Here is a 24,099-nt window from a genome sequence, read left to right on the forward strand (position 1 = left end):
TGTAACCTCCTCCAGCCCCCTACACCCCCTCCCTATCTCTGTAACCTCCTCCAGCCCCCTACACCCCCTCCCTATCTCTGTAACCTCCTCCAGCCCCTACACCCCCTCCCTATCTCTGTAACCTCCTCCAGCCCCTACACCCCCTCCCTATCTCTGTAACCTCCTCCAGCCCCTACACCCCTCCCTATCTCTGTAACCTCCTCCAGCCCCCTACACCCCCTCCCTATCTCTGTAACCTCCTCCAGCCCCTACACCCCTTCCCTATCTCTGTAACCTCCTCCAGTCCCTACACCCCCTCCCTACCTCTGTAACCTCCTCCAGCCCCTACACCCCCTCCCTATCTCTGTAACCTCCTCCAGCCCCTACACCCCTCCCTATCTCTGTAACCTCCTCCAACCCCTACACCCCCTCCCTATCTCTGTAACCTCTTCCACCCCCCACACCCCCTCCCTATCTCTGTAACCTCTTCCAGTCTCTACTCCCTTCGAGATCTCTGCGCTCCTCCGATTCCGGCCCCTCAAGCATCCCCCAATTCCATCACTCCGCCATTGGCGGCCATGCCTTCCGCTGCCTGGGAGGGCCCTGAGCTCTGGAATTTCCCCCCCAAACCTCCCCATTTCTCCCTCTATCTCCTTTAAGACATTCCTTAACACTGAATTTTTGGTAATCTCTCTCACTACCTGTTTATTTTTGATTTGATTTATTATTGTCACATGTATTAACATACAGTGAAAAGTATTGTTTCTTGTGCACTATACAAAGCATACTTTTCATAGAGAAGGAAACGAAAGAGTGCAGAATGTAGTGTTACAGTCGTAGCTATAGGGTGTAGAGAAAGATCAAGTTAATGCAAGGTAGGTCCATTCAAAAATCTGACAGCAGCAGGGAAGAAGCTATTCTTGAGTCGGTTGGTACGGGACCTCAGACTTTTGTATCTTTGTCCCGATGGAAGAAGGTGGAAGAGAGAATGTCCGGGGTGCGTGGGGTCCTTAATTATTCTGGCTGCTTTGTCGAGGCAGCGGGAAGTGTAGACAGAGTCAATGGATGGGAGGCTGGTTTGCGTGATGGATTGGGCTACATTCATGACCTTTTGTAGTTCCTTGCAGTCTTGGGCACAGCAGGAGCCCAGACCAAGCTGTGATTTCTATGGGACATCTGTAAAAGTTGGTGAGAGTCAGAGCTGACACACCAAATTTCCTCAGTCATCTGAGAAAGTAGAGACATTGGTGGGGCTTTCTTAACTATACTGTTGGCGTGGGGGGACCAGGACAGGTTATTGGTGATCTGGACACCAAAAAACTTGAAGCTCTCGACCCTTTCTACTCCATCCCCGTTGATGTAGACAGGGGCGTGTTCCCCTTTACACTTCCTGAAGTCGATGACAATCTCCTTCGTTTTGCTGACATTGAGGGAGGGATTATTGTTGCTGCACCAGTTCACCAGATTCTCTATCTCATTCCTGTACTCTGTCTCATTGTTTGAGATCCGACCCACTACGGTGGTGTCATCAGCAAGTTGGAAGGGGATTTGGCCACACAGTGACAGGTGTATAAGGAGTATAGTAGGGGGCTGAGAACACAGCCTTGTGGGGCACTGGTGTTGAGGATGATCGTGGAGGAGGTGTTGTTGCTACATAGCTCGGAATCAAACTTTGTCCAATGTACACTCCTGAGAAACATCTTGAGACGTTTTACTAATGCTGCTTCTTTTGTCAGGATTTTCACACTCTTCTAATGAGAAGATGTCTGAAAATCTTCATGAGCAAGAATACGTACAAAAAGAAATGGGGAGGGACTGGGGTGAAGAATCCCAGAGACTTATAACATTCTAACAGCACTAGACAGGGTAGATGCAGGGAGGATGTTCCCGATGGGGGGAGTCCAGAACCAGGGGGTCACAGTCTGAGGATTGGGGGTAGACCATTTAGGACGGAGGTGAGGAGACATTTCTTCACCCGGTGAGCCTGTGGAATTCATTCCCACAGGAAGGAGTTGATGCCAAAGCATTGAATGTCTTGAAGAGGCAGCTGGGGTGCACTTGGGGCGAACGGGGGCAAAGATTATGGGGAGAAAGCTGAGAGCTTTCATTTCCACCTGTACCCCCAGGCCAGAAAAGACACAGATCACCTCTCCATGTCTCTCGCAGCCCCTCAATATGAGGATGACCCTCCTCTGCTCCGTGTGGGGGGGGGGCACTCCTCTGCTCTGTGGTGGGGGAAGGGGTCCCCTCCTCTGCTCCGTGTGTCGGGGCAGGGGGTTCCCTCCTCTGAATGACTCAGAATATTGAGTCACGAAGAAGAAAGAGGCAGATGACATGCATAGGTTGCTGAGATCAAGTGAATCTCCTGAAGAATATAGGGAGTGTAGGAATAGAGTTAAGAGAGAAATCAGGAGAGCAAAAAATGGGACAGGAGATTGTTTTGTGGCAGGTAAGGCAAAGGAGAATCCAAAGAGCTTCTACAAATACATAAAGGGCAAAAGAGTAAGAAGGGAGAGAGTAGGGCCTCTTAAAGATCAATAAGGTTATCTATGTGTGGATCCACAAGAGATGGGTGAGATCCAAAATGAATATTTCTCATCAGTATTTACTGTTGAGAAAAGCATGGATGTTCAGGAACTTGGGGAAATAAATAGTGATGTCTTGAGGAGTGAACATATTACAGAGAAGGAGGTGCTGGAAGTCTTAAAGTGCATCAAGGTAGATAAATCCCCGGGATCTGATGAAGTGTATCCCAGGACACTGTGGGAGGCTAGGGAGGAAATTGCGGGTCCCCTAGCCGAGATATTTGAATCATCGATAGTCACGGGTGAGGTACCTGAAGATTGGAGAGGGGAAAATGTTGTGTCTTTGTTTAAAAAGGGCTGCAGGGAAAAGCCTGGGAACTACAGGCCAGTGAGCCTCACATCTGTGGTGGGCAAATTATTGGAAGGTATTTTGAGAGACAGGATCTACAGGCATTTAGAGACACAAGGACTGATTAGGGACAGTCAGCATGGCTTTGTGAGGGGAAAATCATGTCTCACAAATGTGATTGAGTTTTTTGAAGGGGTAACCAAGAAGGTAGATGAGGGCAGTGCAGTTGATGTTGTCTACATGGACTTTAGCAAGGCCTTTGACAAGGTACCGCATGGTAGGTTGTTGCATAAGGTTAAATCTCATGGGATCCAGGGTGAGGGATCTAAATGGATACAAAATTGGCTTCTTGACAGAAGCCAGAGGGTGGTTGTAGAGAGTTGTTTTTCAATCTGGAGGCCTGTGACCAGCGGTGTGCCTCGGGGATCAGTGCTGGGTCCACTGTTATTTGTTATTTATATTAATAATTTGGATGAGAATATAGGAGGCATGGTTAGTAAGTTTGCAGATGACAACGTTCCGATGAGACAAGGGGGTTTTGGTAGGTCGCGGGAACCGTGGTGCACGAAGGCTGTGGTGAACCTAGTCAGGAGGAAAAGGAAGGTGTACAAAAGGTTCAGGGAGCTAGGAGATGTTAAGGATCTTGAGGAGTATAAGGATTGTAGAAAGGAGCTTAAAAGGGAAATTAGGAGAGCAGAAGGGGTCATGAGAAGACCTTGGCAGGTAAGATTAAGGAGAATCCCAAGGCCTTCCATAAATATGTGAAAGGTAAAAGGATGAGAAGAGAAGGGATAGGACCTATAAAAGGGGAAGGGGGAAAGGTCTGTGTGGAACCAGAGGTGCTTAATGAGTACCTTGCCTCAGTATTCACAGTGGAAACTGATTTTGCTACGGATTTGCAGCAGATGGAAAAGATTGAGTTTGTGGATATTAAGGAGGAGGATGTGTTAGAACTTTTGAATTCTATCAAGATAGATAAGTCGCTGGGACCAGATGGGATGTACCCCAGGATACTGTGGGAGGCAAGGGAAGTGATTGCAGAGCCCCTGGCGATGATCTTTGCATCGTCAATGGAGACGGGAGAGGTTCCGGAAGATTGGAGGATTGCGGATGTGGTTCCTATTTTCAAGAAAGGGAACAGAGATAGCCCGGGAAATTACCGACCGGTGAGTCTGACCTCAGTGGTTGGTAAGCTGATGGAGAAGCTTCTGAGGGACAAGATTTACAAGCATTTGGAGAGGTTTGACATGATCAGAAATAGTCAGCATGGATTTGTCAAGGGCAGGTCGTGCCTTACGAGCCTAGTTGAGTTCTTCGAAAATGTGACTGAACACATTGACGAAGGAAGTGCCGTGGACGTGGTGTACATGGACTTCAGCAAGGCGTTTGATAAGGTCCCCCATGCAAGACTTCTTGAGAAGGTGAGAGGGCATGGGATCCAAGGGCCTTTGGCCTTGTGGATCCAGAACTGGCTTGCCTGCAGAAGGCAGAGAGTGGTTGTGGATGGGTCTTTTTCGGCATGGAGGTCAGTCACCAGTGGGGTGCCCCAGGGATCTGTTCTAGGACCCTTGCTGTTTGTCATTTTCATAAATGACCTAGATGAGGAAGTGGAGGGATGGGTTAGTAAGTTCGCTGATGACACTAAGGTCGGTGGTGTTGTGGATGGTCTGGAAGGATGTCAGAAGTTGCAGCAGGACATAAATAGGATGCAGGACTGGGTGGAGAAGTGGCAGATGGACTTCAACGCAGATAAATGTGTAGTCGTCCATTTTGGCAGGACCAACGGGATGAACGAGTACACTATCAAGGGCAGGAGTCTTAGTAGTGTTGAAGAGCAGAAGGATCTTGGGGTCCGGGTCCACAGGACCCTTAAATCGGCCTCACAGGTGGAGGATGTGGTCAAGAAGGCGTATGGTGTACTGGCCTTCATTAATCGAGGGATTGAGTTTAGAAATCGGGAGGTAATGCTGCAACTTTATAAGAACCTTGTCAGGCCTCATTTGGAGTACTGTGCGCAGTTCTGGTCGCCTCACTATAAGAAGGACGTAGAAGCTATTGAAAGGGTACAGAGGAGATTTACAAGGATGTTGCCTGGACTGGGAGGCATGCCTTATGAAGTTAGGTTGAGGGAGCTGGGACTCTTCTCCCTGGAGAGACGAAGGTTGAGAGGCGACCTGATAGAAGTTTATAAAATGTTGAGAGGAATAGATAGGGTGGATTCTCAGAGGCTATTTCCCCGGGTTGAAATGGTCGCTACGAGAGGACACAGTTTTAAGGTGCGGGGAGGCAAGTACAGAAGTGATGTTAGGGGTAAGTTTTTCACTCAGAGGGTGGTGAATGAATGGAATCGGCTGCCGTCAGTGGTGGTGGAGGCAAACTCGCTGGGGTCTTTTAAAAGACTTCTGGATGAGTATATGGGATTTAATGGGATTGGGGGTTATAGATAGGTCTATGGATTGGTAGGTGTTGATGTGATCGGCGCAACTCGTGGGCCGAAGGGCCTGTTTGTGCTGTAGTGTTCTAAGTTCTATGACACCAAGATTGGTGGCATAGTGGACAGTGAAGAAAGTTATCTCCAATTGCAATAGGATCTTGATCAATTGGGCCAGTGGGCTGACAAATGGCAGATGGAGTTTAATTTAGACAAATGTGAGGTGATGCATTTTGGGAGACTGAACCAGGGCAGGACTTACTCAGTTAATGGTAGGGCGTTGGGGAGAGTTACAGAACAAAGAGATCTCGGGGTACAGGTTCATAGCTCCTTGGAAGTGGAGTCACAGGTGGACAGAGTGGTGAAGAAGGCATTCGGCATGCTTGGTTTCATCGGTCAGAACATTGAATACAGGAGTTGGGACGTCTTGTTGAAGTTGTACAAGACATTGGTAAGGCCAAACTTGGAATACTGTGTACAGTTCTGGTCACCCTATTATAGAAAGGATATTATTAAACTAGAAAAAGTGCAGGAAAGATTTACTAGGATGCTACCAGGACTTGATGGATTGAGTTATAAGGAGAGACTGGATAGACTGGGACTTTTTCCTCTGGAGCGTAGGAGGCTGAGGGGTGATCTTATGAGGTCTATAAAATAATGAGGGGCACAGATCAGCTAGATTAATGGTTCCCAAAGGGTACAGCGCACCACACTGGTGTGGCGAGAGAGGATGGCAAGTGTGGCAGGAAGATTCAAGAACAATCAAAGAAACATTTAAACATTCATAAATAGAAACCCGTAGAAGTTTCCAGATTCTATGCCATCTCTTTTTGTGTTAAGTGCAGTATAGTGTGTTATTATCACATTTATTTGTAAGATTTATATTTAGTATTACAATTAAAATAAATTTTAATTTGCAGATCACGGATAGATATTTTTCCAAAGTGAGAGCAAGAGCACCAAGTGATGCTGAAGATGATTTGAGTTCACCAGAATCATCGTTGGAACAGAGTGCTGAAGAAGCCATTTAATTCTACACCAGGCCCAAGCATAAAAAGGGAGAGATTACGATGCTAGGGGTATACTATAGGCCACCCAACAGCCCGAGATCTGTGGAGGAAGGTATTTGCAGAGGCATTTTAGATAGGTGCAGAAAGAATAAGGTGGTTGTAGTGGGTGACTTTAATCTTCCTGGAATGGATTGGAAGGTGCCTAGAGCTGGGGGTACGGAGGGAGAGGAGTTTGTAAAGTGTGTGTTGGAAGGGTCCCTAGAGCAGTACGTAACTAGCCCGACTAGGGAGGGGGCTATACTGGATTTAGTGCTGGGAAATGAGCCGGGGCAGGTGGTTGAGGTTGAGGTAGGCGAACATGTGGCTAACAGTGACCACAAGTCCGTCTACTTTAGGATAAAAATGGAAAGGGATGAGTGCCGTCCAAGGGTAGGGTGCTGAACTGGGGGAAGGTGAGCTACAGCCGGATTAGGAGGGAGCTGCAGGACACTGATTGGGAGGGACTGTTAGCTGGCAAGTCCACGGTTGGTAAGTGGGAGGTTTTTAAGGGCAAACTGAAAATGTTGCAGGAAAGGCATAAGAACATAAGAACATAAGAAATAGGAGCAGGAGTAGGCCATCTGGCCCTTCGAGCCTGCCCCGCCATTCAATAAGATCATGGCTGATCTGTCGTGGCTCAGTTCCACTTTCCCGCCCTCTCCCCATAACCCTTAATCCCCTCTCTTATCAAAAACCCATCAACCCGCTTCTTAAAAATATTTAGCGAGGCAGCCTCCACCACTTCAACGGGCAGAGAATTCCAGAGATTCACCACCCTTTGAGTGAAGAAGTTCCTCCTCAACTCCGTTCTGAACCGCCCCCCCTTTATCTTGAGGCTGTGCCCCCTAGTCCTACTGTCTTTTTTGAGCGGGAAGAGTCTTTCCACCTCTATCCGGCATGTGCCGGCAAAGAGGAAGGATGGGAAAGGCAGGATTAGAGAGCCGTGGATTACAGGGGGTATCGAAGACTTGGTCAGGAAGAAGAGGGAGGCATATGTTAGGTCGAAACAACTGGGAACGGAGAGTGCGCTGGAGGAATAGAGAGAGAGTAGGAGGGAGCTAAAAAGGGGAGTTAGAAGGGCGAAAAGGGGGCATGAAATGGCCTTGGCTGATAGGATTAAGGAAAATCCAAAAGCATTTTACTCTTATATTAGGAGCAAGAGAGTGGTTAGAGGGAAAATTGGTCCTCTTAGGGACAAAGGAGGGGAGCTATGTATCGAGACTGAGGGAATGGATGAGATCCTGAATGAATACTTTGCGTCGGTATTCACGAAGGAGAGGGGATTGGTGTCGCGTAGTGTCTTGGAGGGAGCTGTAGATCAGTGGAAGGAAATATCCATTACGAGGGAGGAAGTGCTAAGGTTTTTAGGTAGCGTAAGGACGGATAAAGCTCCGGGGCCTGATGGTATTTATCCCAGGCTGCTTAGGGAGGTGAAAGATGAAATTGCTGGGCCTCTGACGCAAATCTTTGTCTCTTCTTTGGACACAGGTGAGGTCCCAGAAGACTGGAGGGTAGCTAATGTGGTACCGCCGTTTAAAAAGGGTAGTAGGGATAACCCTGGAAATTATAGACCAGTGAGTTTGACATCGGTGGTAGGAAAATTATTGGAAAAAATTCAAAGGGTACGATGTATGAGCATTTGGAGCGTGCGATCTGATTAGGGATACGCAACATGGCTTTGTTCGGGGGAGGTCTTGCCTTACGAATCTGGTGGAATTCTTTGAGGAGGTGACAAAAACGGTTGACGATGGGCGAGCCTTTGATGTCATCTATATGGATTTCAGTAAGGCGTTTGACAAAGTCCCTCAAGGTGGGCTGGTAGAAAAGGTTAAGGCACATGGGATACAAGGATAGGTAGCTAGGTGGATCGAAAACTGGCTGGGAAGTAGGAGACAGAGAGTAGTTGTCGAGGGGACCTTTTCTGGCTGGAGGCCAGTCACCAGTGGTGGGCCGCAGGGCTCAGTACTGGGACCTCTCTTTGTAGTATATATAAACGACTTGGAAGAGGGTGTACGTGGTGTGATCAGCAAATTTGCAGATGACACCAAGATGGCAGGATTGGCAGATACTGAGGAGAACTGTCAGGTGACACAGCAGGATATAGATAGGTTGGTATATTGGGCAGATAGGTGGCAGATGGAATTTAATCCTGACAAATGCGAGGTGATGCATTTTGGAAGGAATAATGCAGGGAGGAGTTATGTGATAAAAGGTAGACTGATTAAGAGTATAGAAATACAGAGGGACCTGGGAGTGCAGGTTCACAACTCTCTGAAGGTGTCGACACAGGTGGAGAAGGTTGTGAAGAAAGCTTATGGAATGCTAGCCTTTATAGGAAGGGGTATAGAGTATAAGAGCTGCCGTCTAATGCTTCAGTTGTACAGAACGTTGGTTAGACCGCATTTGGAGTACTGTGTCCAGTTCTGGTCACCTTACTACCGGAAGGACGTGGAGACCCTGGAGAGGGTGCAGAGGAGGTTTACCAGGATGTTGCCTGGCATGGAAGGACTGAGTTACAAGGAAAGATTGGAAAAACTGGGGCTCTTCTCCTTGGAAAGATGGAGATTAAGGGGTGATATGAGCGAGGTATGTAAAATACTGAAGGGAATATAGTAAACAGTGGTAGGCTTTTCCCTAGATTGGGGACAATTATGAGAGGTCACGATCTAAGGGTGAGGGGTGAGAAGTATAATTTGGATGTGAGAGGAAGGTTTTTCACGCAGAGGGTCGTGGGGGTATGGAACGCACTACTGAGTAGGGTGGTGGAGGCAGGAACGTTGGACTTGTTTAAGGTTTACTTAGATAGACACGAGCGAAACAAGAATGGAGGGTTATAGTAGAGGGTATTAAATAGGGTCAGAGCCTCGGGACGATACCGGAAATGTAGTTTTATATGTTAACGTATTGTCTTTTTATTCCACAGGGTCGGTCCACCTTGTTGTCAAACAAGGGGCATGCACACGGTGGGTCGTGCGTGGGCTGCTCTTGGAGGTTCCGGGAGTGGCCTAGTACTTCGTGTCGTTGTGTGTGCTTAATCCTGGACCAGCAGATGGGCACCGCAACAGCTCAGTGACTAGCACTGCTAGCTGTGCAGATACATGGATTTGGGCCTGTGTCTGTGGAAGTTTGCGCATTCTCCCTGTGGTTGCGTGGGTTTCCTCCGGGCGCTCCGGTTTCCTCCCACACCCCAAAGATGTGCTTTTAGGCTGATTGGTGTAACAAATTGACCCTACGCTATTCTCCCCTGAATCTGGCTACATTAGGGGTTCCACTCACATACACACAGGGCAGGGTAGGTGTGGGAAGATGTGGCAGTGCGGGCTCGTTGGGCCGAAGGGCCTGTTTCCCGTGCTGGGTTGTTCTTTGTTCAAACCTCCAAAAACAGTTTGTTGACATTATACGGACAGCTATCTGAGTCTCGGTTTCACATGGACTGGAGATGAAAACATACCTCGTGTTTGACCTGTGGTGAGGAGCTTTCCAATTCCAATATAGTCCCAAGCAAGATGAAAAGATATCTGTTGTCAAAACATGGAAATCTGGCAAATGAGGACGTTCAATATTTCGAAAGGCTGAAACTGGCAGAACTGATCACTCAACAGACAAAACCACACAATCGCTGGAGAATTGATTTAGTCTGCTGCAGCTTGATTATCAAAATGTTTTTTGGTGATGATGCTGAGCGAGAAGTTATGGAAGTTCCTGTCTGATGATACAATTCACAGAAGAGTTGATTCGTCAGCTGATATTCCAAAAGTATGAAGAATTCTACATTTGTCATTCAAGCTGATGAACTGAGCGACATTAGTGGAAAAGCAGAGTTCCTGAGATCAGATAATGACAAAATAATCTCACAGCTTCTATTTTGTACAGAACTTGAAAAACACATCAGAGGACAAGATATTTTCCAAACCTTGTCTGAGTATTTGGAAAAAATTGAGAATTCATGGGATTCTTGTCCTGGAATTTGTACAGCTGGAGCGCCAGATATGATAGCGAATGAGAGGCTTGGCGGCACTCAAACAGAAAAGTCCAGATTTAATATCCACTCACTTTTTTTTTTACAGAGAGGCATTAATCACCAAGAGTCTTGTAGCTGATTTGAAGTTGGTTCTAGATCAGACTGTGCAAATTGTGAACTTCATCAAAGCAAAACCACGAAAGGCGCAGTTAGTTGCTCAATTCTGCAAAGACACGGAATCAAAACATCAATGCCTAATTGTGTACTCGGTGGCTTGCTGGATGTCCCACGGAAAAGTTTTAAATCGGGTGTTGGAACTGAAGAACGAATAGAATTTTTGGAACAAGAAGGGAACCCATTGTACCACCATTGGATGAGAATGACTGGTGTACAAAGCTGGCATATTTGGCCGATATCCCTTCCCAGTTGAACGTGCTCAATGCCAGTATGCAAGGCCACGATGACAATGTCCTCACAACCACAGACAAATTAACTGCATTCGAGAAAAAAAGTTCAGCTCTGGCTCGGAAGAGCGTTGCAACATAACCTCGAAATGTTCCCACTGGTAAAAAGTTTTAAAACTAGCAATGAATTGCATGGCCTCATACAGGAACATCTTACAACATTGATAGAAAAGATTGATCATTACTTCCCATTGTTGTCTACAGAAAAGTTCGACTGGGTTAGAGGCCTTTGCAAATTTCAGCTGTTCAGGTCTGACGTTGGATGAGGAGGAACTGGCCTCCATTTCGAGTGATCGCACCTTGAAAATGAACCACAGGAGTTTGCCACTGGACTCTTTTTGGACATACAACCAGAAACAGTATCCAGGCATCTCTTCAGGAGCATTAGCTTTTCTTCTACAGTTCTCCACGACATATTGTTGTGATCAGGGGCCTTCAACTCTAATAAATATCAAAGACCAGAAAAGAGAAAAGCTTCTCTGTATTCATGAGATGAGAAAAGAGAAAAGCTTCTCTGTATTCATGAGATGAGAGTTTGTCTCAAATTAGATTAAATTAATTTATCAAATTAGATAAATGAGATTACCCAACAAAATCAAACTCACACCTCTCATTGAGTTTGTACACTTACTTCAGGTTACATGTGTAAGAGGCTGGTCTCTCAGTATATTTTGGGAATGATCATGTTTTTATGTAGCTGCATTGTTTTATACTTTCTGGATGTCCCACGATCATATTATAAAGTAGTTGTGTTCGATGTAACGAATCAAACACTTGTTTTTTTTTGTTTTTGAATGTATTTCTTATCAATTGAGATAATCCTTAAATTTTTGTGAAGTCAACTGTGAACCATCTCTAACAATCTGTTCCAGTTTATCAAATTTAACAAAAATTTTGTCAAGTTTTTTTGCGAAGTTCAGGTGTAGTAATCTCATGATGATAACTGGCAACTTTGAGTATGTATCATTTATGACTAAGAACATGTAACCCTCAAATGGATCTGCAAAATCTACATGAATTTGTTGCCATTGCATTTTAGGCTACTCTCAAGGGTGAGCGGGGAGTGGTACAACACAGATATTAGAGGGAGGTTTTTCCACAGAGGGTAGTGGGGGTATGGAATGCTCTGCCAAGTAAGGTGGTGGAGGCAAACACGCTAGAGTCCTTTAAGAGTAACTTAGACAGGCACATGACTGAGTTGGAGATGGGTGGATATAGGAGATTGTTTTAAATAAGGGTCATTAGCATTGGGGCGTCCCTGGTAATGTAAATGGGTATAGTATGATAATAATGTTTTTTCTCTTTTCATTCACGGGTTTTAAGTCGGTCCACCTCGTGTCCAACGAGGGACATACACGCGATGGGTCGTACTGGGGCTGCTCTTGGTTGTTCAAGATTGGCCTAGTGTTTCATGTTGTTAGTGTGTGCCTAAACTGGACCAGATACTGGGCAAGACGACAGCTCAGTGACTATTGCTGATTGCTGTGCAGACACATGGATTTGGGCCGGTGTCTGTGGGAGTTTGCGCATTCTCCCCGTGCTTGCGTGGGTTTTCTCCGGGTGCTCCGGTTTCCTCCCACACCCCAAAGATGTGCTGTTAGGCTGATTGGCAGGAATAAATTGTCCCTAAGTCAGTTTCCCTCAATCTGGATGGCCATAAAACATTAGACAGGGGTCGTGGGTGGAGAGGGGGACTGGTGGTGTTGAGATGGCGGCGCGGGCTCGTTGGGTCGAAGGGCCTGTTTCCCGGGCTGATTTTGTTCTTTGTTCTAATAAAAAACTTGGTGTGGCGCGAGCAAATTTTTATTCTGAAAGTGTGGCCCAGTGAAAAAAGTTTGGGAACCGCTGAGCCAGATAGTCGATATCTTTTCCCCAAAGGTAGGGGAGTCTAAAACTAGAGTGAATAGGTTTAAGGTGAGAGGGGAGAGATACGCAAGTGTCCAGAGGGGCAATTTTTCCACACAGAGGGTGGTGAGTGTCTGGAACAAGCTGCCAGAGGCAGTAGTAGAGGCAATTTTGTCTTTTAAAAAGCATTTAGACAGTTACATGGGTACGATGGGTATAGAGGGATATGGGCCAAATGTGGGAAATTGGGATTATCTTAGGGGCTTTAAAAAAGGAGCAGCATGGACAAGTTGGGCCGAAGGGCCTGTTTCCATGCTGTAAACCTGAATGACACTGTTCCTCTTTTGATCTGTCCCCTAGCTGGGGGACGGTTACTAGGTGAAGGGGGGGGCGGGGAGGTTCAGGCAGGGGGCGAGGGTGGGGGAGTGAGCAGGGGGGTGCTTGCATTATCACATTTGTGCACTTTATACAGGAACTGATTAATGCTTCAAATAATCAACCTTTATTTCCAAAGATATAAAACAGTTCCTCATCAATCAGATTGGATCAGCTCCGTCCCCCGAGTGGCTGGTGATCAGAACGTGTTTGAACTCTGTCTGGTGGGAGGGGGGTGTACAGAGATCTCGCTCGGTGCTGGCTGTGTGGGTCAGGGTGGGCTGGAGTGTGTATCTCCCCGAGAATGCAGCAGACCCCAATGAATCAGCTCGTTCCACTTGTGGACCCATCCTTGTACGCTGCGTCCATGCACTCTGACCCAGGGCAGCACAAACTGGGCAGGCTGTTCCCACCTAAAAACACCCACACACAGTCAGTAATGTATCCTCAGTCCAAATAAACCACTACCCCAACACCCCTGATGTGATAACACACCCACACCCACAATAACACTCCTGGAGTGACAGTCCTATACAATCCCTACAGTGCAGAAAGAGACCATTCAGCCCGTCGAGTCTGCACTAATCTCCAAGGGTCCATCCCATTCAGGCCTGCCCCTCCGCCTATCCCCATAAGCCCACACAATTTAGCATGGCCAATCCCTCTAATGCGCACACCCTTCAGACTGTGGGAGGAAACTCACGCAGACACGAGGAGAACGTGCAGACTCCACACAGACAGTGACCAAAGCCAGGAATTAAACCCGGGAAAATTTACAGGGAGAGCAGCACCGGGGGGGGTGGGGGGGGGCAGGAGTGGGGGCATAACAATTAGTTAGGGTACCAATACAGGGATACGGTGGGAGACTAATTGGAGAGATCTTTCACACAGCTAGCACAGGATGGATGGGCTGAACGGTCTCATCCTGGGTTGGGTGAGCCAGTGATTCTTTTAACATTTTGGAGATTGTGAGAAACTGGCCTCAAAGTGCAGAAATCTTTGCTGATGCTTCACAGGAACCACTAGCTTGAATTTAATCACCCATCCCCTGAGAAAACACCTTTCCATCTCCTGCAGTCCCTGTGCGACTGTTCGGGGTGCCGTCTGGACCATTCCAGAGGGGCTGAATGGCCTCCTCCTGATCAGATGTCGCTCCGTGGGGATCTAATTGCCCTGGAACTGTATCTCTCTCTGGACTACTTCACAGGGCAGTTGGCAGTGGGACTGGAGTCACACGCAGGCAGGGTGAGGGCAGCAGACTTCCTTCGTCAGAGATGTTTCAGACAAATCAGTGATAGGAATGGCAACTGTGACACAGACTAAACTCCAGATTTTCTGAATTTAACACTCCCGCACACCCCCCTCCCCGCCCCCCCCTTCCCAGTTAGCCGGGATGGGGTTTGAACCCAGGTCTCAGCTTGGATCTCGATATCATGCAGCCAGTCACAGTGACACAGTGTTGCTGCTGTTTGCAAACAGCCGATCACTCACCAATCACTGACATCGTTCCGCAGCTCCTCAGTGAACTCCAGGGCCTGGGTACATTTACTCAGCAGTTTCACAATATTGGGAATGGACGTCTGACCGCAATCCTCATTCAACTGCCTGATCCACCCAATCAGAGCTGAGAGGGAGAGAGCAAAGGAAGTCAGAGCTTCAATATCACCACCCACAACTCTCAACACCCCGAGATTCATATCCCCCACTCCACAAACCAGCCGCACTGCCAGAGGGTCGGTGCCAGAGGGAGGGAGGGAGGTGAGGGATGGAGGGAGGGAGGTGAGGGATGGAGGGAGGGAGGGAGGTGAGGGATGGAGGGAGGGAGGGAGGTGAGGGATGGAGGGAGGGAGGGAGGTGAGGGATGGAGGGAGGGAGGGAGGTGAGGGATGGAGGGAGGGAGGGAGGTGAGGGATGGAGGGAGGGAGGGAGGTGAGGGATGGAGGGAGGGAGGGAGGTGAGGGATGGAGGGAGGGAGGGAGGTGAGGGATGGAGGGAGGGAGGGAGGTGAGGGATGGAGGGAGGGAGGGAGGTGAGGGATGGAGGGAGGGAGGGAGGTGAGGGATGGAGGGAGGGAGGGAGGTGAGGGATGGAGGGAGGGAGGGAGGTGAGGGATGGAGGGAGGGAGGGAGGTGAGGGATGGAGGGAGGGAGGGAGGTGAGGGATGGAGGGAGGGAGGTGAGGGAGGGAGGGAGGGAGGTGAGGGAGGGAGGGAGGGAGGGAGGTGAGGGATGGAGGGAGGGAGGTGAGGGATGGAGGGAGGGAGGGAGGGAGGTGAGGGAGGGAGGGAGGGAGGTAGGAAGGTGAGGGAGGGAGGTAGGAAGGAAGGAAGGGGGAGGGAGGGAGGAAGGAAACTGAGGGAGGGAGGGAGGGAGCGAGGAAGGAAGGAAGGAAGGGGGGGAGGGAGGGAGGAAAGGAGGAAGGGTGACAGGGAGCTCTACACCGGTTGGGGTGGAGGCTAGTGATGGATCAGGCCATCGTGGATGGGGGATAGATTTCTCCAGTGATTGGGAGGCTGGCAATGTGTGGCTGGGGGCTGGGGGAGGGCGTACAGGGAGATCAGCGGGCTCTCAAAGGTCCCGAGCGCGGCGCTGCCAGCCTCTCCAGCAGGTTTAGGTTAATCTCCCCCTCCCGTTGGTGTGAACCATCTGACAGCCTCCATGTTACAGAGAGCCATAAACAATCTAAATTCACCCACAAAATGGTCAGGTAACATGGACACTTCTGAATTTTTGGGGTAAGAATTGCCCCCAAGATGTTAAAGCGAGCCTCATTTCTCCTTATAGGTGAACAGGAAATATATATTTTATTTTGGACACACAGCGAGTTGTTGTGATCTGGAAGGCGCTGCCTGAAAGGGCGGTGGAAACAGATTCAATAGGAACTTTCAAAAGGGACAATTGGGGGAATACTGGAAGGGGAAAATTTACAGGGAGAGTGGGAACTAATTGGAGAGATCTATCAAAGAGCTAGCACAAGCCGGATGGGCCAAATGGCCTCCCCCACCCCCGCTTACCGTCTGCATGAGTGACTGGCGTGATTTCGTACTGTCTTTGCAATAATTCCAGCGCCTCTCTCTGTCTCTGTAACATCAGCCTCACAAACACTGTCTCCATCTTCACACTGGCTGCTTGTTCCAGCAGATACTCGGGAGCCTGCAAGGAGAAGGTTACTGGATTACTCTGACAGGGAGAGCCCAGAGGACAACAAAACCGGTCCCACCGAGACTCAGGAAGCAGCACTGAGAGTGTACCATCCCATCGTGGGAAAGGTCACCAACACCTCAGACAGGGTTCCTGACGGAGACTTACCAGAACGTTCCAGGGGATGAGGGGGCTTCAGTTTACACAGAGAGATGGGGAGAAGCTGGGATCGTTCTCAGAACAGAGAGAGTTCAGAGGGAGATTGAATCAAGGTGCATCTGGGAGCAGTTTTTGTCCCTTTATCGAAGGAACGATATTATTCCATTGGAGGCAGTTGAGAGAAGGTTCACTGGGATGATCCCCGGGATGGAGGGATTGTCTGGTGAGGAAAGGTTAAACAGGCTGGGACTCTGCTCATTGGAGTTTAGCAGAATGAGAGGGGATCTCACTGGAACTTACAGGGTTCCTCAGGGGTTTGACAGGGTCAGTGCTGAGAGGAGATTTCCCTCATGGGAGAGTCTCGGAGTAAAGGAACACCAATTTAACACTGAGATGAGGAGGAGTCTCTTCTCTCAGAGAGTTGAGTGTCTTTGGAAGTCCTTGTCACAGGGAGCTGGGGGGACAGAGTCACAGAGGTTTACAGCAGGGAAACAGGCCCTTCGGCCCAACTTGTCCATGTTGCTCTTTCTTTAAACCCCTAAGCTAACCCCAATTGCCACATTTGGCCCATCTGTATATTTAAGGCTGTGATAGATTCTTGATCAGTAAATAAAAACAAGGGCTTTGGGGAAAGGGCAGGAGAGTAGACATGAGGAATGTCGGGATCAGCCAGGATCCTATTGAGTGACAGAGCAGGCTAGAGGGCCGAATGGCCCACTCCTGTTCCTATTTCCTACGGTACTGTTCAAAATCACAATGGACCGGGAAAGGGAACGGGGACTAATTCTTTTGGAGAGACAACAGAGGGTTGATGGGCCAAAGGGCCTCCTCCAGTGCTGGGAGAGTTGGTGATGTTCCCTCAGCCAGTGGGGCTCAGTTCCAGCATTCCCAGGTCTCGTCAGTGCTGAGAGCCACACCCGGAGCTTCCTGACTTCCTTCAGGATCGCGCATGGGATCACCGGGGATATTGCACCTGACCAATCCCAACCTCGAGCATCCAATTCCCATTGATTCCCACTGCCCCTACATCCGGACTCCACACCCCCGTCCCCGATCGCCCGTGTCCCCCGACTCCACTCCCCGGCCCCCAGACCTCGCCATCCCACACTCCCCCCTCCCTGCGATTCTCCCCCGTCCCCGACACCACCCCTCCCACCCCCCAACCCCGACTCCACACCCCCCCGCCCCCCAACCCCCAGTCCACGACTCCACACCCCCCCCGCCCCTGACTCCATCCTCCCGCCCAAGACGCCACCCCCCGATCCACCACTCCACCCTCCCGCCCATAACTCCCCCAGCTCAGGGGAATTCCCTCCCAATCCCTCTCTGACTCTCTCCCTGAGTTTTGTTCTATCTGGCTCTGTTTAAATCGAGTTCTGGAAGTGAGTGTGTGGGTCACCAGCTGCTGATTTTTTCCTCCTGGGTCAGGTTTGGAGTTGAGCCGAGCGCCGGGTGCCTGTTTTATTCCGCTCAGGGCGCTGATTACCTTGTAGAGGGGGAAATATAAACTCTTCTTCAGATCCCGGAAGAACTGTGGGCTGTTAAACGAGGAGTCCAGTCGGTGAATCGATAGCTTGTGGACAGGAACCCTCTGCACCCTGAACACAACAGGACAGAATCCTAAACTTCCACATTCACAACAGTGAAAAAGCCATTCTCTACACACTCACTCTGCCTGTAACACTACATTCTGCACTCTCTCCTTTCCCTCTCTATGAACGGTATGCTTTGTCTGTATAGCACGCAAGAAACAATACTTTCACTGTATGTTAACATGTGACATTAAATCAAATCAAACCAGGATCCCACACAACGCAGATCATTCTGCCCATCAACTCTATACTAGTCTGTATGTGACTGATCCAGCCTCATTCAGTTTGGACCCAGCATGGTCAAATCAACCAGCAACAACACATCAATAGAATTCACAGCACTCCCTCGGCACTGACCCTCTGACAGCGCGGCGCTCCCTCGGCACTGACCCTCTGACAGCGCGGCGCTCCCTCGGCACTGACCCTCTGACAGCGCGGCGCTCCCTCGGCACTGACCCTCTGACAGTGCGGCACTCCCTCAGCACTGACCCTCTGACAGTGCTGAGGGATGTGGAAAGGTGAGAATGGGAGAAGCTGGAGGGTCACAACCTGCTTCAGTGATGACCAGGCAGAGACTAAGGGTGTAGCTAATTCTCTCACAGCCCGAGAGATAAGATCGCTCCAAGCTGATGGCCGTTACAGAGACAAACCTCACTCACCTCTGTACAAATCCTGCGATCCAGGCTGGGGAGTGAGATAGCCATAAAGAGATCAAACTCCCTGCTGATGGAATTGTGAAGCTCCTCTGTTAGAGTCCGGATTGTCTCCTCGTGCTTCCCGACCTTCTCCTCAATAAAGGCTCCAATCTACAACAACACACAGCACATTGACATAGTGACTAGGACACAGCTATCCCTGAGCAGAATAGGACAGGAATAGCTCAGAGCAGTCACAGATACAGGGTAATGGAAGGATTAGAAACTGAACAAGGTGCTGATGGGGATAAGGGTAAAATAGCAGAATGTATTAACAGCTAAACAAAGATCAATGCTCAGTGAAAGCAAAACTAAAGATGAAGTGAGAGAGTACTGTGGGGGATGGGGGAGGGCTCATTCACAACAAAAACAAAATACAGAAACTAGTTACATGGGGAAGAGGGATATGAGCCAAACGTAGACAATTGGGACAAGCTTGGTGGTTAAAAAGGGCAGCAAAGACAAAGAACAACCCAGCACGGGAAACAGGCCCTTCGGCCCAACGAGCCCGCGCCGCCGCATGGCTAAAGGGCCTGTTTCCATGCTGTCAACCTCTATTAAGAACAAAAGAACATAAGAAATAGGAGCAGGAGTAGGCCATCTAGCCCTTCGAGCCTGCCCCGCCATTCAATAAGATCATGGCTGATCTGAAGTGGATCAGTTCCACTTTCCCGCTTTCTCCCCATAACCCTTAATTCCCTTGTCTACCAAAAACCTATCTACCCATGACTTAAAAATATTTAGCGAGGCAGCCTCCACCACTTCAACGGGCAGAGAATTCCAGAGATTCATCACCCTTTGAGTGAAGAAGTTCCTCCTCAACTCCGTTCTAAACCGCTCCCCCCTTATCTTGAGGCTGTGCCCCCTCGTCCTACTGTCCTTTCTAAGCGGGAAGAATCTCTCTACCTCTACCCTATCCATCCCCTTCATTATCTTATATGTCTCTATAAGATCCCCCCTCATCCTTCTGAACTCCAGCGAGTACAGACCCAGTCTATTTAGTCACTCTTCATAGTCCAACCCCTCAGCTCCGGCATCAGCCTAGTGAACCTTCTCTGCACTCCTCCAAAGCCAATATATCCTTGCGCAAGTGCGGCAACCAAAACTGCACACAGTACTCCAGCTGCGGCCTCACCAGTACCCTGTACAGTTGCAGCAAGACCTCCTGCTTTAATATTCTAACCCCCTTGCTATAAAGGCCAACATCCCATTCGCCTTCTTGATCACCTGCTGCACCTGCAGACTGGGTTTTGCGACTCGTGCACAAGGACCCCCAGGTCCTCTGCACCGTAGCATGCCGCAGCTTTTCGCCCTTTAAATAATAATCCCTCCTGCTATTATTCCTGCCAAAGTGGATAACCTCACACTTGCTAACATTATACTCCATCTGCCAGGTCCTCGCCCACTCGCTTATCCTATCTAGATCCCTCTGCACACTTTCCACACCCTCCGCACAATTTGCTTTTCCACTTACCTTTGTGTCATCAGCAAATTTCATCACCCTAAATTCAGCCCCCCTCCTCCAGATCATCTATATAAATGCTAAATAGCTGAGGGCCCAGCACCGATCCCTGCGGCACTCCACTAGTCACCAACCACCAATCAGAATAGCACTCATTGGTACCAACTCTCTGCTTCCTGTTAGACAACCAATCCTCTATCCACGCTAACACCTTACCCCCAACTCCATGCCCCCTAACCTTCTGAAGCAACCTTTTGTGCGGCACCTTATCAAACGCCTTTTGAAAATCGAGAAACACCACATCCACCGGTTCCCCTGTTTACCGCACTAGTCACATCCTCATAGAAATCCAATAAATTCGTCAAACACGACTTCCCCTTCATGAATCCGTGCTGCGTCTGCTCTATCAAACAATTCTTCTCTAGGTGCCTCGCTATTTCTTCTTTGATGACGGATTCAAGCATTTTCCAACAACAGACGTTAAACTAACTGGCCTATAATTCCCTGCCTTTTGCCTGCTCTGGCTAAACGCCTTCCATCCATCAGACACAACCTACCCTGAGATCAGAGGGCCAGCCAGACAGGGAGAGACCCGCCAACCAACCGACCGACAGGGGAGGGAGGGAAAGACCGACCGACAGTGACAGACACAGGGAAACAGAGAGACAGAAAGACACAGGCAGAGAGAGAAATAGATTTACAGCATGGACACAGACCCTTCGGCCCAATTTGTTCATGCCACCTTCTATTTTTTAATATCTATGCGAATCCCAATTGCCCGCATTTGGCCCATTTCTCTCGATACCCATCGTACCCACATAACTGTCTCAATGCTTTTTAAAAAGACAACATTGTACCTGCCTCTACTACTGCCTCTGGCAGCTCATTCCAGACACTCACCACCCTCTGTGAAAAAATTGCCCTTTTGTATCTCTCCCCTCTCACATTAAACCTCTGCCCTCTAGTTTTAGACTCCCCTACCTTTGGGAAAAGATATTGACTATCTAGCTGATCTGCGTCCCTCATTATTTTATAGACCTCTATAAGATCACCCCTCAGCCTCCTACGCTCCAGAGAAAAAAGTCCCAGTCTATCCAGCCTCTCCTTATAACTCAATCCATCAAGTCCCAGTAACATCCTAGTAAATCTTTTCTGCACTCTTTCTAGTTTAATAATATCCTTTCTATAATAGGGTGAGCAGAACTGTACACAGTATTCCAAATGTGGCCTTACCAATGTCTTGTACAACTTCAACAAGACGTCCCAACTCCTGTATTCAATGTTCTGACCAATGAAACCAAGCATGCCGAATGCCTTCTTCACCACTCTGTCCACCTGTGACTCCACTTTCAAGGAGCTACGAACATGTATCCCTAGATCTCTTTGTTCTGTAACTTTCCCCAATGCCCGACCATTAATTGAGTAAGTCCTGCCCTGGTTCAATCGACCAAAATACATCACCTCACATTTATCTAAATTAAACTCCATCTGCCATTTGTCAGCCCACTGGCCCAATTGATCAAGATCCCATTGCAATTGAAGATAACTTTCTTCACTGTCCACTGTGCCACCAATCTCGGTGTCATCTGCAAACTTACCGGGTGCAGAGGGAGGGGCAGATTGCATAGTGAATGCGTGTGCGGTGGGAGATTTACCTCCATTTGTGTCTTTATCAAGTGACTCTTGGCCGATGAATTGCCTTTTACTAAAGCCCGGATCAGATCTTGTTTTGTGTCCTGTAAAGAGTCGGTTTGAGAGCGGTCAGTGAAATTGACAGTGGATACCACAGCCTCCAGACACAGAGTGTAGCCAAAGGCAAAAAAAACAGACATGATGGCCCAGTGTGTACACCGCTGTTTCGAAAAGGGCCGGCGCTGAGGGACAGCGCCGCACCGACAGGGGGCCGGCGCTGAGGGACAGCGCCGCACCGACAGGGGGCCGGCGCTGAGGGACAGCGCCGCACCGACAGGGGGCCGGCGCTGAGGGACAGCGCCGCACCGACAGGGGGCCGGCGCTGAGGGACAGCGCCGCACCGACAGGGGGCCGGCGCTGAGGGACAGCGCCGCACCGACAGGGGGCCGGCGCTGAGGGACAGCGCCGCACAACCAGGGGGCCGGCGCTGGGGGAGCGCCGCACCATCACAGGGCCAGGACTGAGGGAGCGCCGCACCATCACAGGGCCAGGACTGAGGGAGTGCTGCACTGGGGAGTGGGCAGAGCCCCCGGAGAACAGGCAGAGTGCTTACCACCAACGTCTGGAAGTCGATGATGCGGCTGTGTCTCTGGTGCAGCAACTGGAACTCCCGGTTCTTGCTCTGTATGGAGTTGGTGAGGATATGAGCCTGTTCCGATAACTCCTGGCAGTATGCTCGCCTCTCCGACACACTCAACTCCAGCTCCAAGGCCTCCCTATCACAACCACAAGTTAGACGGAGTGGTAGAGACTGCAACGATGCCAACACAATTCGGAAAGGGTGGTGAGGGTTGGGGGGGGGGTTCACACTGACCGACTGTCAGGGCGAGTGCTCTCCCATTTCCACACTCCCCGGAATGGATTCCAAACTCACTCCCGAGACACCCCCCTCGCTAGCCGCACCCACGTACCGCCGTTACCCCCCCCACACCGGACCTACTCTGGTTCCTGGCTCAAGAATGCCTCCATTTTCATATTCTCATCCTGGTCATACCCCCCCTCCCTATCTCTGTAAACCCCCTCCAATCCTTACACCCCCTCCTATCTCTGTAACATCCTCCAGCCCCTACACCCCCTCCCTATCTCTGTAAACCCCCTCAAATCCCTACATCCCCCTCCCATCCTTACACCCCCTCCCTATCTCTGTAAACCCCCTCCAATACTTACACCCCCTCCTATCTCTGTAACATCCTCCAGCCCCCTACACCCCTCCCTATCTCTGTAACCTCCTCAAGCCCCCCTACACCCCCTCCCTATCTCTGTAACATCCAGCCCCTTCACCCCTCCCTATCTCTGTAACCTCCTCAAGTCTCTACAACCCTTTGAGATCTCTGCGCTCCTCCAATTCCGGCCTCTCGCACATCCCCCGATTCCCATCGCTCCGCCATTGGCGGCCGTGCCTTCAGCCGCCTGGGGGTGGGGGGGTGCTCTAAACTTTGGAATTCCCTCCCTAAACCTCCCCACCCTCACCTCCAAGGTCCTTAAAACCATCCTCATTGGCTGAGCTTCGCACTCCTGTCTCCCTGGAGTTGTGTCTGGTAGCTGATCCCTGCCAAGCTCCCTGGGGATGTTTTACTGGGGCAATGCTTTGCAGCTGAAGATGGGGGATGGGGGATCAGGGTGGGGGCGGGGGGGTGGGGGGTGGTGGTGGTGTCTGTGTGTGTGTGATGGTGGTGGAGGATCTGACCTGGCCGCGGTGAGGAGTTCAGGGTTGTGTCCGTACTGCTCCTCCATCAGCAGATTAAACTCCCAGGACAGGGACATCAGTTTGGAGCTCAGTGCTTTGCCTCTCCTGATAGCTCCAGTCTTCTCCACCGCCCGCACCTCGCAGTCCCGCCATCCATCCTGCCAGAGAAACCACCACGTGTCACATCCTTCCCAAAGGCCGCGCGGCAGAGAACCACATCAGCCCCACATCAGAAAGGTTCACCACACACAGAGGGTGAGACCCTTCAGCCCATCGTGTCTGTGCCAGCCATCAAACCCTATCTATTCTAATCCCATTTTCCAGCACTTGCTCTGTAGCCTGTGAGCTCGGGCTTTTCAAATGCTCATCTAAACACTTGTTAATCGTTGTGAGAGTTCTCCCGCTGACACCACCCTTTCAGGTAGTGAGTTCCACATTCCCACCACCCTCAGTGAAAAGCTTTCTCCTCAAATCCCCTCGAAAACTCCTGCCCCTTCAATCTGTCCCCTCTGGTGACTTGACTCTTCCACACAAATGTTCCTTCCTAACCACCCTATCTGTGTCTCCCATCATTTTGTACACCTCGATCAGGTCCCCCCTCAGCCTTCTCTGCTCCAAGGGAAACAACCCCAGTCTAACCACCCTCTCTTCATAGCTGAAACGCTCCATCCCAGGCAGCATCCTGGTGAATCTC

The 24,099-nt window shown here is 49.7% G+C and overlaps 1 protein-coding gene across 1 annotated transcript in view; it reads right to left on the bottom strand.

Annotated features, from left to right (window-relative positions):
- Window positions 1-13,094: 13,094 nt before the first annotated feature.
- Window positions 13,095-24,099, bottom strand: part of haus5 (HAUS augmin-like complex, subunit 5) — a 33,074-nt gene continuing 22,069 nt past the window's right edge. Inside the window, 9 exon segments of the mRNA XM_080183325.1 lie at window positions 13,095-13,391; window positions 14,470-14,602; window positions 15,992-16,130; window positions 17,764-17,875; window positions 18,355-18,361; window positions 18,537-18,675; window positions 21,682-21,762; window positions 22,272-22,434; window positions 23,406-23,563. Of these exon segments, the coding sequence (XP_080039451.1) occupies window positions 13,250-13,391; window positions 14,470-14,602; window positions 15,992-16,130; window positions 17,764-17,875; window positions 18,355-18,361; window positions 18,537-18,675; window positions 21,682-21,762; window positions 22,272-22,434; window positions 23,406-23,563 (1,074 nt within the window). The 3' untranslated portion in view covers window positions 13,095-13,249.

This window comes from Carcharhinus amblyrhynchos, unplaced genomic scaffold (genome assembly GCF_965287045.1).
Source record: "Carcharhinus amblyrhynchos unplaced genomic scaffold, sCarAmb.v2.hapA chromosome_250, whole genome shotgun sequence".
Classification (NCBI taxonomy): Eukaryota; Metazoa; Chordata; class Chondrichthyes; order Carcharhiniformes; family Carcharhinidae; genus Carcharhinus; species Carcharhinus amblyrhynchos.